Source organism: Salmo trutta, chromosome 3, assembly GCF_901001165.1.
Source record: "Salmo trutta chromosome 3, fSalTru1.1, whole genome shotgun sequence".
NCBI classification, from domain to species: domain Eukaryota; kingdom Metazoa; phylum Chordata; class Actinopteri; order Salmoniformes; family Salmonidae; genus Salmo; species Salmo trutta.
In genome coordinates, this window is record NC_042959.1 from 64,995,406 (window position 1) to 65,011,656 (window position 16,251).

General features: G+C 43.9%; 1 protein-coding gene across 12 annotated transcripts in view; it reads right to left on the reverse strand.

Annotated features, from left to right (window-relative positions):
* Positions 1-16,251, reverse strand: part of LOC115184011 (hemicentin-2) — a 95,360-nt gene that overhangs the window by 2,626 nt on the left and 76,483 nt on the right. For 10 of the 12 annotated variants that reach the window (XM_029745017.1, XM_029745023.1, XM_029745065.1 and 7 more), the window contains 30 exons: positions 15,976-16,227; positions 15,543-15,818; positions 14,891-15,142; positions 14,458-14,733; positions 13,806-14,057; positions 13,373-13,648; positions 12,721-12,972; positions 12,288-12,563; positions 11,636-11,887; positions 11,203-11,478; positions 10,553-10,804; positions 10,120-10,395; positions 9,468-9,719; positions 9,035-9,310; positions 8,385-8,636; positions 7,952-8,227; positions 7,300-7,551; positions 6,867-7,142; positions 6,214-6,465; positions 5,781-6,056; positions 5,129-5,380; positions 4,696-4,971; positions 4,044-4,295; positions 3,611-3,886; positions 2,958-3,209; positions 2,525-2,800; positions 1,873-2,124; positions 1,440-1,715; positions 787-1,038; positions 354-629 (listed from right to left, as the gene is read on the reverse strand). In XM_029745017.1, coding sequence (XP_029600877.1) covers positions 354-629; positions 787-1,038; positions 1,440-1,715; positions 1,873-2,124; positions 2,525-2,800; positions 2,958-3,209; positions 3,611-3,886; positions 4,044-4,295; positions 4,696-4,971; positions 5,129-5,380; positions 5,781-6,056; positions 6,214-6,465; positions 6,867-7,142; positions 7,300-7,551; positions 7,952-8,227; positions 8,385-8,636; positions 9,035-9,310; positions 9,468-9,719; positions 10,120-10,395; positions 10,553-10,804; positions 11,203-11,478; positions 11,636-11,887; positions 12,288-12,563; positions 12,721-12,972; positions 13,373-13,648; positions 13,806-14,057; positions 14,458-14,733; positions 14,891-15,142; positions 15,543-15,818; positions 15,976-16,227 — 7,920 coding nt within the window. The remainder of the gene's footprint in view (positions 1-353; positions 630-786; positions 1,039-1,439; positions 1,716-1,872; positions 2,125-2,524; positions 2,801-2,957; positions 3,210-3,610; positions 3,887-4,043; positions 4,296-4,695; positions 4,972-5,128; positions 5,381-5,780; positions 6,057-6,213; positions 6,466-6,866; positions 7,143-7,299; positions 7,552-7,951; positions 8,228-8,384; positions 8,637-9,034; positions 9,311-9,467; positions 9,720-10,119; positions 10,396-10,552; positions 10,805-11,202; positions 11,479-11,635; positions 11,888-12,287; positions 12,564-12,720; positions 12,973-13,372; positions 13,649-13,805; positions 14,058-14,457; positions 14,734-14,890; positions 15,143-15,542; positions 15,819-15,975; positions 16,228-16,251) is intronic. The other 2 variants (XM_029745035.1, XM_029745067.1) reach the window with 2 other exon arrangements.

Consider the following 16,251-nt stretch of genomic DNA (forward strand, 5'->3'; position numbering starts at 1 on the left):
CCATGGAGTTCCTAGCGTTTGCTGGTTTTTGGTTTTTCCATTCAAATAAGACCTAGACAGCCAGGTTTGGGGATTTCTTAACTAATAAAGTATGTTAATACGTCATTGAAGTTCAAGGGAGGATCGAAAAACCTGCTGACACTCAGCTTTCTGTGGAATGAGTTTGACACATTTGAATTAAACCCAACATCTGACATTGGTCAGAAGGTCAAATGTCATCAACAAATGTCACATGGGATAAGAGATGGGATCCAAACCATCACGTTGATATTACTACAATATTAATAAAGGAAGTTGTCAAAGATTCCACCAAGGCGATGGGGTCAAAGTTGAACTTGTTAATGACGACTCACAGTTGACGATCAGTTTGTAGTATGGGCTGGTCATGTTGCTGAAGGGGTTGGACGCAGAACACTGATAGTCTCCTTTGTCAGAATGCTGGACTGAGTTGAATGTCAGTGTACTGTTGTTCATAGAGAAGTCAGTTCTGTTGCTAGCATACAGAGGCCAGCCGTTCCTCATCCACTGAATGGAGTAAACCGTTCCAGTGGTGCCACAGGTCAGAAAGAATCTCTCGTTCAGTATTGGCTGGGCTCCAATGACTTTCACGATGGTCATGGTCACAGTTGCTGGGGAAGCAGATCAAAGGGTTTTTCAGCACTTTTATCTCAACTTACATCTTATTATACTGTAGGTTCAACAGCACGTATGCTGACTCTGAAACCAAACAAACACAAAGTAAAGACATTTTTTCCCCTTGATTTTAAGTAGCAATTACTGACTCACCAACAACAGTGAGCATCTTGGAGACTGTGCTGTTTCTGACAGTGATGTTGTTGAAGGCCACACAGGTGTAGTTCCCATGACTGGCTAAAGTCAGTGGGCCAGTCTCATACTTTGAGCCAGTTGCCACCTGGGAGCCATTGAAGAACCAGCTGAACTGGCTGAGAGGCTGAGAGGAGGCTGAGCAGTTGAAGGTCACGTTGTGTCCTGTTTCTCCTAGTGCTGGTCCTGTTATAATAGGCATCTCCGGTCCATCTATGATACAAAAGACAATCAGTTAGACCAGGGGTGTCAAATTCCTTCCATGGATTTCCTAGTGTCTGCTTGTTTTAGTTTTTTCCATCCAAATAAGACATTGACAGCCAGGTTTGGTGATTTCCTTACTAATAATGTATGTTAATATGTCAATCAAGTTCAAGGGAGGATTGAAAAACCTGCTGACACTCAGCCTTCTGTGGAATGAGTTTGACACATTTGAATTAAACCCAACATCTGACATTGGCAAGAAGGTCAAATGTCATCAACGAATGTCACATGGTATATAGAGATGGGATCCAAACCATCACGTTGACATTACTACAATATTAATAAAGGAAGTTGTCAAAGATTCCACCAAGGCCATGGGGTCAAAGTTGAACTTGTTAATGCCTACTCACAGTTGACGATCAGTTTGTAGTATGGGCTGGTCATGTTGCTGAAGGGGTTGGAGGCAGAACACTGATAGTCTCCTTTGTCAGAATGCTGGACCGAGTTGAATGTCAGTGTATTGTTGTTCGTAGAGAAGTCAGTTCTGTTGCTAGCATACAGAGGCCAGCCGTTCCTCATCCACTGAATGGAGTAAACCGTTCCAGTGGTGCCACAGGTCAGAGAGAATCTCTCGTTCAGTATTGGCTGGGCTCCAATGACTTTCACGATGGTCATGGTCACAGTTGCTGGGGAAGCAGATCAAAGGGTTTTTCAGCACTTTTATCTCAACTTACATCTTATTATACTGTAGGTTCATCAGCACGTATGCAGACTCTAAAAAGAAACAAACACAAAGTAAAGAATTTTTTTTCCCTTGATTTTAAGTAGCAATTACTGACTCACCAACAACAGTGAGCATCTTGGAGACTGTGCTGTTTCTGACAGTGATGTTGTTGAAGGCCACACAGGTGTAGTTCCCATGACTGGCTAAAGTCAGTGGGCCAGTCTCATACTTTGAGCCAGTTGCCACCTGGGAGCCATTGAAGAACCAGCTGAACTGGCTGAGAGGCTGAGAGGAGGCTGAGCAGTTGAAGGTCACGTTGTGTCCTGTTTCTCCTAGTGCTGGTCCTGTTATAATAGGCATCTCCGGTCCATCTATGATACAAAAGACAATCAGTTAGACCAGGGGTGTCAAATTCCTTCCATGGATTTCCTAGTGTCTGCTGGTTTTTGGTTTTTCCATACAAATAAGACCTAGACAGCCAGGTTTGGGGATTTCCTTACTAATAAAGTATGTTAATACGTCATTGAAGTTCAAGGGAGGATCGAAAAACCTGCTGACACTCAGCCTTCTGTGGAATGAGTTTGACACATTTGAATTAAACCCAACATCTGACATTGGTCAGAAGGTCAAATGTCATCAACATATGTCAGATGGAATAAGAGGTGGGATCCAAACCATCACGTTGACTTTACTGCAATATTAATAAAGGAAGTTCTCAAAGATTCCACCAAGGCCATGGGGTCAAAGTTGAACTTGTTAATGCCTACTCACTGTTGACGATCAGTTTGTAGTATGGGCTGGTCATGTTGCTGATGGGGTTGGAGGCAGAACACTGATAGTCTCCGTTGTCAGAATGCTGGACCGAGTTGAATGTCAGTGTATTGTTGTTCGTAGAGAAGTCAGTTCTGTTGCTAGCATACAGAGGCCAGCCGTTCCTCATCCACTGAATGGAGTAAACCGTTCCAGTGGTGCCACAGGTCAGAGAGAATCTCTCATTCAGTATTGGCTGGGCTCCAATGACTTTCACGATGGTCATGGTCACAGTTGCTGGGGAAGCAGATCAAAGGGTTTTTCAGCACTTTTATCTCAACTTACATCTTATTATACTGTAGGTTCAACAGCACGTATGCTGACTCTAAAACCAAACAAACACAAAGTAAAGACATTTTTTCCCCTTGATTTTAAGTAGCAATTACTGACTCACCAACAACAGTGAGCATCTTGGAGACTGTGCTGTTTCTGACAGTGATGTTGTTGAAGGCCACACAGGTGTAGTTCCCATGACTGGCTAAAGTCAGTGGGCCAGTCTCATACTTTGAGCCAGTTGCCACCTGGGAGCCATTGAAGAACCAGCTGAACTGGCTGAGAGGCTGAGAGGAGGCTGAGCAGTTGAAGGTCACGTTGTGTCCTGTTTCTCCTAGTGCTGGTCCTGTTATAATAGGCATCTCCGGTCCATCTATGATACAAAAGACAATCAGTTAGACCAGGGGTGTCAAATTCCTTCCATGGATTTCCTAGTGTCTGCTTGTTTTAGTTTTTTCCATCCAAATAAGACATTGACAGCCAGGTTTGGTGATTTCCTTACTAATAATGTATGTTAATATGTCAATCAAGTTCAAGGGAGGATTGAAAAACCTGCTGACACTCAGCCTTCTGTGGAATGAGTTTGACACATTTGAATTAAACCCAACATCTGACATTGGTCAGAAGGTCAAATGTCATCAACGAATGTCACATGGTATATAGAGATGGGATCCAAACCATCACGTTGACATTACGACAATATTAATAAAGGAAGTTGTCAAAGATTCCACCAAGGCCATGGGGTCAAAGTTGAACTTGTTAATGCCTACTCACAGTTGACGATCAGTTTGTAGTATGGGCTGGTCATGTTGCTGAAGGGGTTGGAGGCAGAACACTGATAGTCTCCTTTGTCAGAATGCTGGACCGAGTTGAATGTCAGTGTATTGTTGTTCGTAGAGAAGTCAGTTCTGTTGCTAGCATACAGAGGCCAGCCGTTCCTCATCCACTGAATGGAGTAAACCGTTCCAGTGGTGCCACAGGTCAGAGAGAATCTCTCATTCAGTATTGGCTGGGCTCCAATGACTTTCACGATGGTCATGGTCACAGTTGCTGGGGAAGCAGATCAAAGGGTTTTTCAGCACTTTTATCTCAACTTACATCTTATTATACTGTAGGTTCATCAGCACGTATGCAGACTCTAAAAAGAAACAAGCACAAAGTAAAGACATTTTTTTCCCTTGATTTTAAGTAGCAATTACTGACTCACCAACAACAGTGAGCATCTTGGAGACTGTGCTGTTTCTGACAGTGATGTTGTTGAAGGCCACACAGGTGTAGTTCCCATGACTGGCTAAAGTCAGTGGGCCAGTCTCATACTTTGAGCCAGTTGCCACCTGGGAGCCATTGAAGAACCAGCTGAACTGGCTGAGAGGCTGAGAGGAGGCTGAGCAGTTGAAGGTCACGTTGTGTCCTGTTTCTCCTAGTGCTGGTCCTGTTATAATAGGCATCTCCGGTCCATCTATGATACAAAAGACAATCAGTTAGACCAGGGGTGTCAAATTCCTTCCATGGATTTCCTAGTGTCTGCTGGTTTTTGGTTTTTCCATACAAATAAGACCTAGACAGCCAGGTTTGGGGATTTCCTTACTAATAAAGTATGTTAATACGTCATTGAAGTTCAAGGGAGGATCGAAAAACCTGCTGACACTCAGCCTTCTGTGGAATGAGTTTGACACATTTGAATTAAACCCAACATCTGACATTGGTCAGAAGGTCAAATGTCATCAACATATGTCAGATGGAATAAGAGGTGGGATCCAAACCATCACGTTGACTTTACTTCAATATTAATAAAGGAAGTTCTCAAAGATTCCACCAAGGCCATGGGGTCAAAGTTGAACTTGTTAATGCCTACTCACTGTTGACGATCAGTTTGTAGTATGGGCTGGTCATGTTGCTGAAGGGGTTGGAGGCAGAACACTGATAGTCTCCGTTGTCAGAATGCTGGACCGAGTTGAATGTCAGTGTATTGTTGTTCGTAGAGAAGTCAGTTCTGTTGCTAGCATACAGAGGCCAGCCGTTCCTCATCCACTGAATGGAGTAAACCGTTCCAGTGGTGCCACAGGTCAGAGAGAATCTCTCATTCAGTATTGGCTGGGCTCCAATGACTTTCACGATGGTCATGGTCACAGTTGCTGGGGAAGCAGATCAAAGGGTTTTTCAGCACTTTTATCTCAACTTACATCTTATTATACTGTAGGTTCAACAGCACGTATGCTGACTCTAAAACCAAACAAACACAAAGTAAAGACATTTTTTCCCCTTGATTTTAAGTAGCAATTACTGACTCACCAACAACAGTGAGCATCTTGGAGACTGTGCTGTTTCTGACAGTGATGTTGTTGAAGGCCACACAGGTGTAGTTCCCATGACTGGCTAAAGTCAGTGGGCCAGTCTCATACTTTGAGCCAGTTGCCACCTGGGAGCCATTGAAGAACCAGCTGAACTGGCTGAGAGGCTGAGAGGAGGCTGAGCAGTTGAAGGTCACGTTGTGTCCTGTTTCTCCTAGTGCTGGTCCTGTTATAATAGGCATCTCCGGTCCATCTATGATACAAAAGACAATCAGTTAGACCAGGGGTGTCAAATTCCTTCCATGGATTTCCTAGTGTCTGCTTGTTTTAGTTTTTTCCATCCAAATAAGACATTGACAGCCAGGTTTGGTGATTTCCTTACTAATAATGTATGTTAATATGTCAATCAAGTTCAAGGGAGGATCGAAAAACCTGCTGACACTCAGCCTTCTGTGGAATGAGTTTGACACATTTGAATTAAACCCAACATCTGACATTGGTCAGAAGGTCAAATGTCATCAACATATGTCAGATGGAATAAGAGGTGGGATCCAAACCATCACGTTGACTTTACTTCAATATTAATAAAGGAAGTTCTCAAAGATTCCACCAAGGCCATGGGGTCAAAGTTGAACTTGTTAATGCCTACTCACTGTTGACGATCAGTTTGTAGTATGGGCTGGTCATGTTGCTGAAGGGGTTGGAGGCAGAACACTGATAGTCTCCGTTGTCAGAATGCTGGACCGAGTTGAATGTCAGTGTATTGTTGTTCGTAGAGAAGTCAGTTCTGTTGCTAGCATACAGAGGCCAGCCGTTCCTCATCCACTGAATGGAGTAAACCGTTCCAGTGGTGCCACAGGTCAGAGAGAATCTCTCATTCAGTATTGGCTGGGCTCCAATGACTTTCACGATGGTCATGGTCACAGTTGCTGGGGAAGCAGATCAAAGGGTTTTTCAGCACTTTTATCTCAACTTACATCTTATTATACTGTAGGTTCAACAGCACGTATGCTGACTCTAAAACCAAACAAACACAAAGTAAAGACATTTTTTCCCCTTGATTTTAAGTAGCAATTACTGACTCACCAACAACAGTGAGCATCTTGGAGACTGTGCTGTTTCTGACAGTGATGTTGTTGAAGGCCACACAGGTGTAGTTCCCATGACTGGCTAAAGTCAGTGGGCCAGTCTCATACTTTGAGCCAGTTGCCACCTGGGAGCCATTGAAGAACCAGCTGAACTGGCTGAGAGGCTGAGAGGAGGCTGAGCAGTTGAAGGTCACGTTGTGTCCTGTTTCTCCTAGTGCTGGTCCTGTTATAATAGGCATCTCCGGTCCATCTATGATACAAAAGACAATCAGTTAGACCAGGGGTGTCAAATTCCTTCCATGGATTTCCTAGTGTCTGCTTGTTTTAGTTTTTTCCATCCAAATAAGACATTGACAGCCAGGTTTGGTGATTTCCTTACTAATAATGTATGTTAATATGTCAATCAAGTTCAAGGGAGGATCGAAAAACCTGCTGACACTCAGCCTTCTGTGGAATGAGTTTGACACATTTGAATTAAACCCAACATCTGACATTGGTCAGAAGGTCAAATGTCATCAACGAATGTCACATGGTATATAGAGATGGGATCCAAACCATCACGTTGACATTACTACAATATTAATAAAGGAAGTTGTCAAAGATTCCACCAAGGCCATGGGGTCATAGTTGAACTTGTTAATGCCTACTCACAGTTGACGATCAGTTTGTAGTATGGGCTGGTCATGTTGCTGAAGGGGTTGGAGGCAGAACACTGATAGTCTCCTTTGTCAGAATGCTGGACCGAGTTGAATGTCAGTGTATTGTTGTTCGTAGAGAAGTCAGTTCTGTTGCTAGCATACAGAGGCCAGCCGTTCCTCATCCACTGAATGGAGTAAACCGTTCCAGTGGTGCCACAGGTCAGAGAGAATCTCTCGTTCAGTATTGGCTGGGCTCCAATGACTTTCACGATGGTCATGGTCACAGTTGCTGGGGAAGCAGATCAAAGGGTTTTTCAGCACTTTTATCTCAACTTACATCTTATTATACTGTAGGTTCATCAGCACGTATGCAGACTCTAAAAAGAAACAAGCACAAAGTAAAGACATTTTTTTCCCTTGATTTTAAGTAGCAATTACTGACTCACCAACAACAGTGAGCATCTTGGAGACTGTGCTGTTTCTGACAGTGATGTTGTTGAAGGCCACACAGGTGTAGTTCCCATGACTGGCTAAAGTCAGTGGGCCAGTCTCATACTTTGAGCCAGTTGCCACCTGGGAGCCATTGAAGAACCAGCTGAACTGGCTGAGAGGCTGAGAGGAGGCTGAGCAGTTGAAGGTCACGTTGTGTCCTGTTTCTCCTAGTGCTGGTCCTGTTATAATAGGCATCTCCGGTCCATCTATGATACAAAAGACAATCAGTTAGACCAGGGGTGTCAAATTCCTTCCATGGATTTCCTAGTGTCTGCTGGTTTTTGGTTTTTCCATACAAATAAGACCTAGACAGCCAGGTTTGGGGATTTCCTTACTAATAAAGTATGTTAATACGTCATTGAAGTTCAAGGGAGGATCGAAAAACCTGCTGACACTCAGCCTTCTATGGAATGAGTTTGACACATTTGATTTAAACCCAACATCTGACATTGGTCAGAAGGTCAAATGTCATCAACAAATGTCACATGGTATAAGAGATGGGATCCAAACCATCACATTGACATTACTACAATATTAATAAAGGAAGTTCTCAAAGATTCCACCAAGGCCATGGGGTCAAAGTTGAACTTGTTAATGCCTACTCACAGTTGACGATCAGTTTGTAGTATGGGCTGGTCATGTTGCTGAAGGGGTTGGAGGCAGAACACTGATAGTCTCCTTTGTCAGAATGCTGGACCGAGTTGAATGTCAGAGTATTGTTGTTCGTAGAGAAGTCAGTTCTGTTGCTAGCATACAGAGGCCAGCCGTTCCTCATCCACTGAAGGGAGTAAACCGTTCCAGTGGTGCCACAGGTCAGAGAGAATCTCTCGTTCAGTATTGGCTGGGCTCCAATGACATTCACGATGGTCATGGTCACAGTTGCTGGGGAAGCAGATCAAAGGGTTTTTCAGCACTTTTATCTCAACTTACATCTTATTATACTGTAGGTTCAACAGCACGTATGCAGACTCTAAAACCAAACAAACACAAAGTAAAGACATTTTTTCCCCTTGATTTTAAGTAGCAATTACTGACTCACCAACAACAGTGAGTATCTTGGAGACAGTGCTGTTTCTGACAGTGATGTTGTTGAAGGCCACACAGGTGTAGTTCCCATGACTGGCTAAAGTCAGTGGGCCAGTCTCATACTTTGAGCCAGTTGCCACCTGGGAGCCATTGAAGAACCAGCTGAACTGGCTGAGAGGCTGAGACGAGGCTGAGCAGTTGAAGGTCACGTTGTGTCCTGTTTCTCCTAATGCTGGTCCTGTTATAATAGGCATCTCCGGTCCATCTATGATACAAAAGACAATCAGTTAGACCAGGGGTGTCAAATTCCTTCCATGGATTTCCTAGTGTCTGCTGGTTTTTGGTTTTTCCATACAAGTAAGACCTAGACAGCCAGGTTTGGGGATTTCCTTACTAATAAAGTATGCTAATACGTCACTGAAGTTCAAGGGAGGATCGAAAAACCTGCTGACACTCAGCCTTCTGTGGAATGAGTTTGACACATTTGAATTAAACCCAACATCTGACATTGGTCAGAAGGTCAAATGTCATCAACGAATGTCACATGGAATAAGAGGTGGGATCCAAACCATCACGTTGACTACTTCAATATTAATAAAGGAAGTTCTCAAAGATTCCACCAAGGCCATGGGGTCAAAGTTGAACTTGTTAATGCCTACTCACTGTTGACGATCAGTTTGTAGTATGGGCTGGTCATGTTGCTGAATTGGTTGGAGGCAGAACACTGATAGTCTCCGTTGTCAGAATGCTGGACCGAGTTGAATGTCAGTGTATTGTTGTTCGTAGAGAAGTCAGTTCTGTTGCTAGCATACAGAGGCCAGCCGTTCCTCATCCACTGAATGGAGTAAACCGTTCCAGTGGTGCCACAGGTCAGAGAGAATCTCTCATTCAGTATTGGCTGGGCTCCAATGACTTTCACGATGGTCATGGTCACAGTTGCTGGGGAAGCAGATCAAAGGGTTTTTCAGCACTTTTATCTCAACTTACATCTTATTATACTGTAGGTTCAACAGCACGTATGCTGACTCTAAAACCAAACAAACACAAAGTAAAGACATTTTTTCCCCTTGATTTTAAGTAGCATTTACTGACTCACCAACAACAGTGAGCATCTTGGAGACTGTGCTGTTTCTGACAGTGATGTTGTTGAAGGCCACACAGGTGTAGTTCCCATGACTGGCTAAAGTCAGTGGGCCAGTCTCATACTTTGAGCCAGTTGCCACCTGGGAGCCATTGAAGAACCAGCTGAACTGGCTGAGAGGCTGAGAGGAGGCTGAGCAGTTGAAGGTCACGTTGTGTCCTGTTTCTCCTAATGCTGGTCCTGTTATAATAGGCATCTCCGGTCCATCTATGATACAAAAGACAATCAGTTAGACCAGGGGTGTCAAATTCCTTCCATGGATATCCTAGTGTCTGCTGGTTTTTGTTTTTTCCATTCAAAAAAGACCTAGACAGCCAGGTTTGGGGATTTCATTACTAATAAAGTATGCTAATACGTCATTGAAGTTCAAGGGAGGATCGAAAAACCTGCTGACACTCAGCCTTCTGTGGAATGAGTTTGACACATTTGATTTAAACCCAACATCTGACATTGGTCAGAAGGTCAAATGTCATCAACAAATGTCACATGGTATAAGAGATGGGATCCAAACCATCACATTGACATTACTACAATATTAATAAAGGAAGTTCTCAAAGATTCCACCAAGGCCATGGGGTCAAAGTTGAACTTGTTAATGCCTACTCACAGTTGACGATCAGTTTGTAGTATGGGCTGGTCATGTTGCTGAAGGGGTTGGAGGCAGAACACTGATAGTCTCCTTTGTCAGAATGCTGGACCGAGTTGAATGTCAGAGTATTGTTGTTCGTAGAGAAGTCAGTTCTGTTGCTAGCATACAGAGGCCAGCCGTTCCTCATCCACTGAAGGGAGTAAACCGTTCCAGTGGTGCCACAGGTCAGAGAGAATCTCTCGTTCAGTATTGGCTGGGCTCCAATGACTTTCACGATGGTCATGGTCACAGTTGCTGGGGAAGCAGATCAAAGGGTTTTTCAGCACTTTTATCTCAACTTACATCTTATTATACTGTAGGTTCAACAGCACGTATGCAGACTCTAAAACCAAACAAACACAAAGTAAAGACATTTTTTCCCCTTGATTTTAAGTAGCAATTACTGACTCACCAACAACAGTGAGTATCTTGGAGACAGTGCTGTTTCTGACAGTGATGTTGTTGAAGGCCACACAGGTGTAGTTCCCATGACTGGCTAAAGTCAGTGGGCCAGTCTCATACTTTGAGCCAGTTGCCACCTGGGAGCCATTGAAGAACCAGCTGAACTGGCTGAGAGGCTGAGACGAGGCTGAGCAGTTGAAGGTCACGTTGTGTCCTGTTTCTCCTAATGCTGGTCCTGTTATAATAGGCATCTCCGGTCCATCTATGATACAAAAGACAATCAGTTAGACCAGGGGTGTCAAATTCCTTCCATGGATTTCCTAGTGTCTGCTGGTTTTTGGTTTTTCCATACAAGTAAGACCTAGACAGCCAGGTTTGGGGATTTCCTTACTAATAAAGTATGCTAATACGTCACTGAAGTTCAAGGGAGGATCGAAAAACCTGCTGACACTCAGCCTTCTGTGGAATGAGTTTGACACATTTGAATTAAACCCAACATCTGACATTGGTCAGAAGGTCAAATGTCATCAACATATGTCAGATGGAATAAGAGGTGGGATCCAAACCATCACGTTGACTACTTCAATATTAATAAAGGAAGTTCTCAAAGATTCCACCAAGGCCATGGGGTCAAAGTTGAACTTGTTAATGCCTACTCACTGTTGACGATCAGTTTGTAGTATGGGCTGGTCATGTTGCTGAATTGGTTGGAGGCAGAACACTGATAGTCTCCGTTGTCAGAATGCTGGACCGAGTTGAATGTCAGTGTATTGTTGTTCGTAGAGAAGTCAGTTCTGTTGCTAGCATACAGAGGCCAGCCGTTCCTCATCCACTGAATGGAGTAAACCGTTCCAGTGGTGCCACAGGTCAGAGAGAATCTCTCATTCAGTATTGGCTGGGCTCCAATGACTTTCACGATGGTCATGGTCACAGTTGCTGGGGAAGCAGATCAAAGGGTTTTTCAGCACTTTTATCTCAACTTACATCTTATTATACTGTAGGTTCAACAGCACGTATGCTGACTCTAAAACCAAACAAACACAAAGTAAAGACATTTTTTCCCCTTGATTTTAAGTAGCATTTACTGACTCACCAACAACAGTGAGCATCTTGGAGACTGTGCTGTTTCTGACAGTGATGTTGTTGAAGGCCACACAGGTGTAGTTCCCATGACTGGCTAAAGTCAGTGGGCCAGTCTCATACTTTGAGCCAGTTGCCACCTGGGAGCCATTGAAGAACCAGCTGAACTGGCTGAGAGGCTGAGAGGAGGCTGAGCAGTTGAAGGTCACGTTGTGTCCTGTTTCTCCTAGTGCTGGTCCTGTTATAATAGGCATCTCCGGTCCATCTATGATACAAAAGACAATCAGTTAGACCAGGGTTGTCAAATTCCTTCCATGGATTTCCTAGTGTCTGCTGGTTTTTGGTTTTTCCATTCAAATAAGACCTAGACTGCCAGGTTTGGGGATTTCCTTACTAATAAAGTATGCTAATACGTCATTGAAGTTCAAGGGAGGATCGAAAAACCTGCTGACACTCAGCCTTCTGTGGAATGAGTTTGACACATTTGAATTAAACCCAACATCTGACATTGGTCAGAAGGTCAAATGTCATCAACAAATGTCACATGGTATAAGAGATGGGATCCAAACCATCACATTGACATTACTACAATATTAATAAAGGAAGTTGTCAAAGATTCCACCAAGGCCATGGGGTCAAAGTTGAACTTGTTAATGCCTACTCACAGTTGACGATCAGTTTGTAGTATGGGCTGGTCATGTTGCTGAAGGGGTTGGAGGCAGAACACTGATAGTCTCCATTGTCAGAATGCTGGACCGAGTTGAATGTCAGTGTATTGTTGTTCGTAGAGAAGTCAGTTCTGTTGCTAGCATACAGAGGCCAGCCGTTCCTCATCCACTGAATGGAGTAAACCGTTCCAGTGGTGCCACAGGTCAGAGAGAATCTCTCGTTCAGTATTGGCTGGGCTCCAGTGAGTTTCACGATGGTCATGGTCACAGTTGCTGGGGAAGCAGATCAAAGGGTTTTTCAGCACTTTTATCTCAACTTACATCTTATTATACTGTAGGTTCAACAGCACGTATGCTGACTCTAAAACCAAACAAACACAAAGTAAAGACATTTTTTCCCCTTGATTTTAAGTAGCATTTACTGACTCACCAACAACAGTGAGCATCTTGGAGACTGTGCTGTTTCTGACAGTGATGTTGTTGAAGGCCACACAGGTGTAGTTCCCATGACTGGCTAAAGTCAGTGGGCCAGTCTCATACTTTGAGCCAGTTGCCACCTGGGAGCCATTGAAGAACCAGCTGAACTGGCTGAAAGGCTGAGAGGAGGCTGAGCAGTTGAAGGTCACGTTGTGTCCTGTTTCTCCTAGTGCTGGTCCTGTTATAATAGGCATCTCCGGTCCATCTATGAAACAAAAGACAATCAGTTAGACCAGGGTTGTCAAATTCCTTCCATGGATTTCCTAGTGTCTGCTGGTTTTTGGTTTTTCCATTCAAATAAGACCTAGACAGCCAGGTTTGGGGATTTCCTTACTAATAAAGTATGCTAACACGTCATTGAAGTTCGAGGGAGGATCGAAAAACCTGCTGACACTCAGCCTTCTGTGGAATGAGTTTGACACATTTTAATTAAACCCAACATCTGACATTGGTCAGAAGGTCAAATGTCATCAACAAATGTCACATGGTATAAGAGGTGGGATCCAAACCATCACGTTGACTTTACTTCAATATTAATAATGGAAGTTCTCAAAGATTCCACCAAGGCCATGGGGTCAAAGTTGAACTTGTTAATGCCTACTCACAGTTGACGATCAGTTTGTAGTATGGGCTGGTCATGTTGCTGAAGGGGTTGGAGGCAGAACACTGATAGTCTCCTTTGTCAGAAAGCTGGACCGAGTTGAATGTCAGTGTATTGTTGTTCGTAGAGAAGTCAGTTCTGTTGCTAGCATACAGAGGCGAGCCGTTCCTTATCCACTGAATGGAGTAAACCGTTCCAGTGGTGCCACAGGTCAGAGAGAATCTCTCGTTCAGTATTGGCTGGGCTCCAATGACTTTCACGATGGTCATGGTCACAGTTGCTGGGGAAGCAGATCAAAGGGTTTTTCAGCACTTTTATCTCAACTTACATCTTATTATACTGTAGGTTCAACAGCACGTATGCTGACTCTAAAACCAAACAAACACAAAGTAAAGACATTTTTTCCCCTTGATTTTAAGTAGCAATTACTGACTCACCAACAACAGTGAGCATCTTGGAGACTGTGCTGTTTCTGACAGTGATGTTGTTGAAGGCCACACAGGTGTAGTTCCCATGACTGGCTAAAGTCAGTGGGCCAGTCTCATACTTTGAGCCAGTTCCCACCTGGGAGCCATTGAAGAACCAGCTGAACTGGCTGAGAGGCTGAGAGGAGGCTGAGCAGTTGAAGGTCACGTTGTGTCCTGTTTCTCCTAATGCTGGTCCTGTTATAATAGGCATCTCCGGTCCATCTATGATACAAAAGACAATCAGTTAGACCAGGGGTGTCAAATTCCTTCCATGGATTTCCTAGTGTCTGCTTGTTTTTGTTTTTTCCATCCAAATAAGACCTAGACTGCCAGGTTTGGGGATTTCCTTACTAATAAAGTATGTTAATACGTCAATCAAGTTCAAGGGAGGATCGAAAAACCTGCTGACACTCAGCCTTCTGTGGAATGAGTTTGACACATTTGAATTAAACCCAACATCTGACATTGGTCAGAAGGTCAAATGTCATCAACGAATGTCACATGGTATAAGAGATGGGATCCAAACCATCACGTTGACATTACTACAATATTAATAAAGGAAGTTGTCAAAGATTCCACCAAGGCCATGGGGTCAAAGTTGAACTTGTTAATGCCTACTCACAGTTGACGATCAGTTTGTAGTATGGGCTGGTCATGTTGCTGAAGGGGTTGGAGGCAGAACACTGATAGTCTCCTTTGTCAGAATGCTGGACCGAGTTGAATGTCAGTGTATTGTTGTTCGTAGAGAAGTCAGTTCTGTTGCTAGCATACAGAGGCCAGCCGTTCCTCATCCACTGAATGGAGTAAACCGTTCCAGTGGTGCCACAGGTCAGAGAGAATCTCTCGTTCAGTATTGGCTGGGCTCCAGTGACTTTCACGATGGTCATGGTCACAGTTGCTGGGGAAGCAGATCAAAGGGTTTTTCAGCACTTTTATCTCAACTTACATCTTATTATACTGTAGGTTCAACAGCACGTATGCTGACTCTAAAACCAAACAAACACAAAGTAAAGACATTTTTTCCCCTTGATTTTAAGTAGCATTTACTGACTCACCAACAACAGTGAGCATCTTGGAGACTGTGCTGTTTCTGACAGTGATGTTGTTGAAGGCCACACAGGTGTAGTTCCCATGACTGGCTAAAGTCAGTGGGCCAGTCTCATACTTTGAGCCAGTTGCCACCTGGGAGCCATTGAAGAACCAGCTGAACTGGCTGAGAGGCTGAGAGGAGGCTGAGCAGTTGAAGGTCACGTTGTGTCCTGTTTCTCCTAGTGCTGGTCCTGTTATAATAGGCATCTCCGGTCCATCTATGATACAAAAGACAATCAGTTAGACCAGGGGTGTCAAATTCCTTCCATGGATTTCCTAGTGTCTGCTGGTTTTTGGTTTTTCCATTCAAATAAGACCTAGACAGCCAGGTTTGGGGATTTCCTTACTAATAAAGTATGCTAATACGTCATTGAAGTTCGAGGGAGGATCGAAAAACCTGCTGACACTCAGCCTTCTGTGGAATGAGTTTGACACATTTGAATTAAACCCAACATCTGACATTGGTCAGAAGGTCAAATGTCATCAACAAATGTCACATGGTTTAAGAGGTGGGATCCAAACCATCACGTTGACTTTACTTCAATATTAATAATGGAAGTTCTCAAAGATTCCACCAAGGCCATGGGGTCAAAGTTGAACTTGTTAATGCCTACTCACAGTTGACGATCAGTTTGTAGTATGGGCTGGTCATGTTGCTGAAGGGGTTGGAGGCAGAACACTGATAGTCTCCTTTGTCAGAATGCTGGACCGAGTTGAATGTCAGTGTATTGTTGTTCGTAGAGAAGTCAGTTCTGTTGCTAGCATACAGAGGCCAGCCGTTCCTCATCCACTGAATGGAGTAAACCGTTCCAGTGGTGCCACAGGTCAGAGAGAATCTCTCGTTCAGTATTGGCTGGGCTCCAGTGACTTTCACGATGGTCATGGTCACAGTTGCTGGGGAAGCAGATCAAAGGGTTTTTCAGCACTTTTATCTCAACTTACATCTTATTATACTGTAGGTTCAACAGCACGTATGCTGACTCTAAAACCAAACAAACACAAAGTAAAGACATTTTTTCCCCTTGATTTTAAGTAGCATTTACTGACTCACCAACAACAGTGAGCATCTTGGAGACTGTGCTGTTTCTGACAGTGATGTTGTTGAAGGCCACACAGGTGTAGTTCCCATGACTGGCTAAAGTCAGTGGGCCAGTCTCATACTTTGAGCCAGTTGCCACCTGGGAGCCATTGAAGAACCAGCTGAACTGGCTGAGAGGCTGAGAGGAGGCTGAGCAGTTGAAGGTCACGTTGTGTCCTGTTTCTCCTAGTGCTGGTCCTGTTATAATAGGCATCTCCGGTCCATCTATGATACAAAAGACAATCAGTT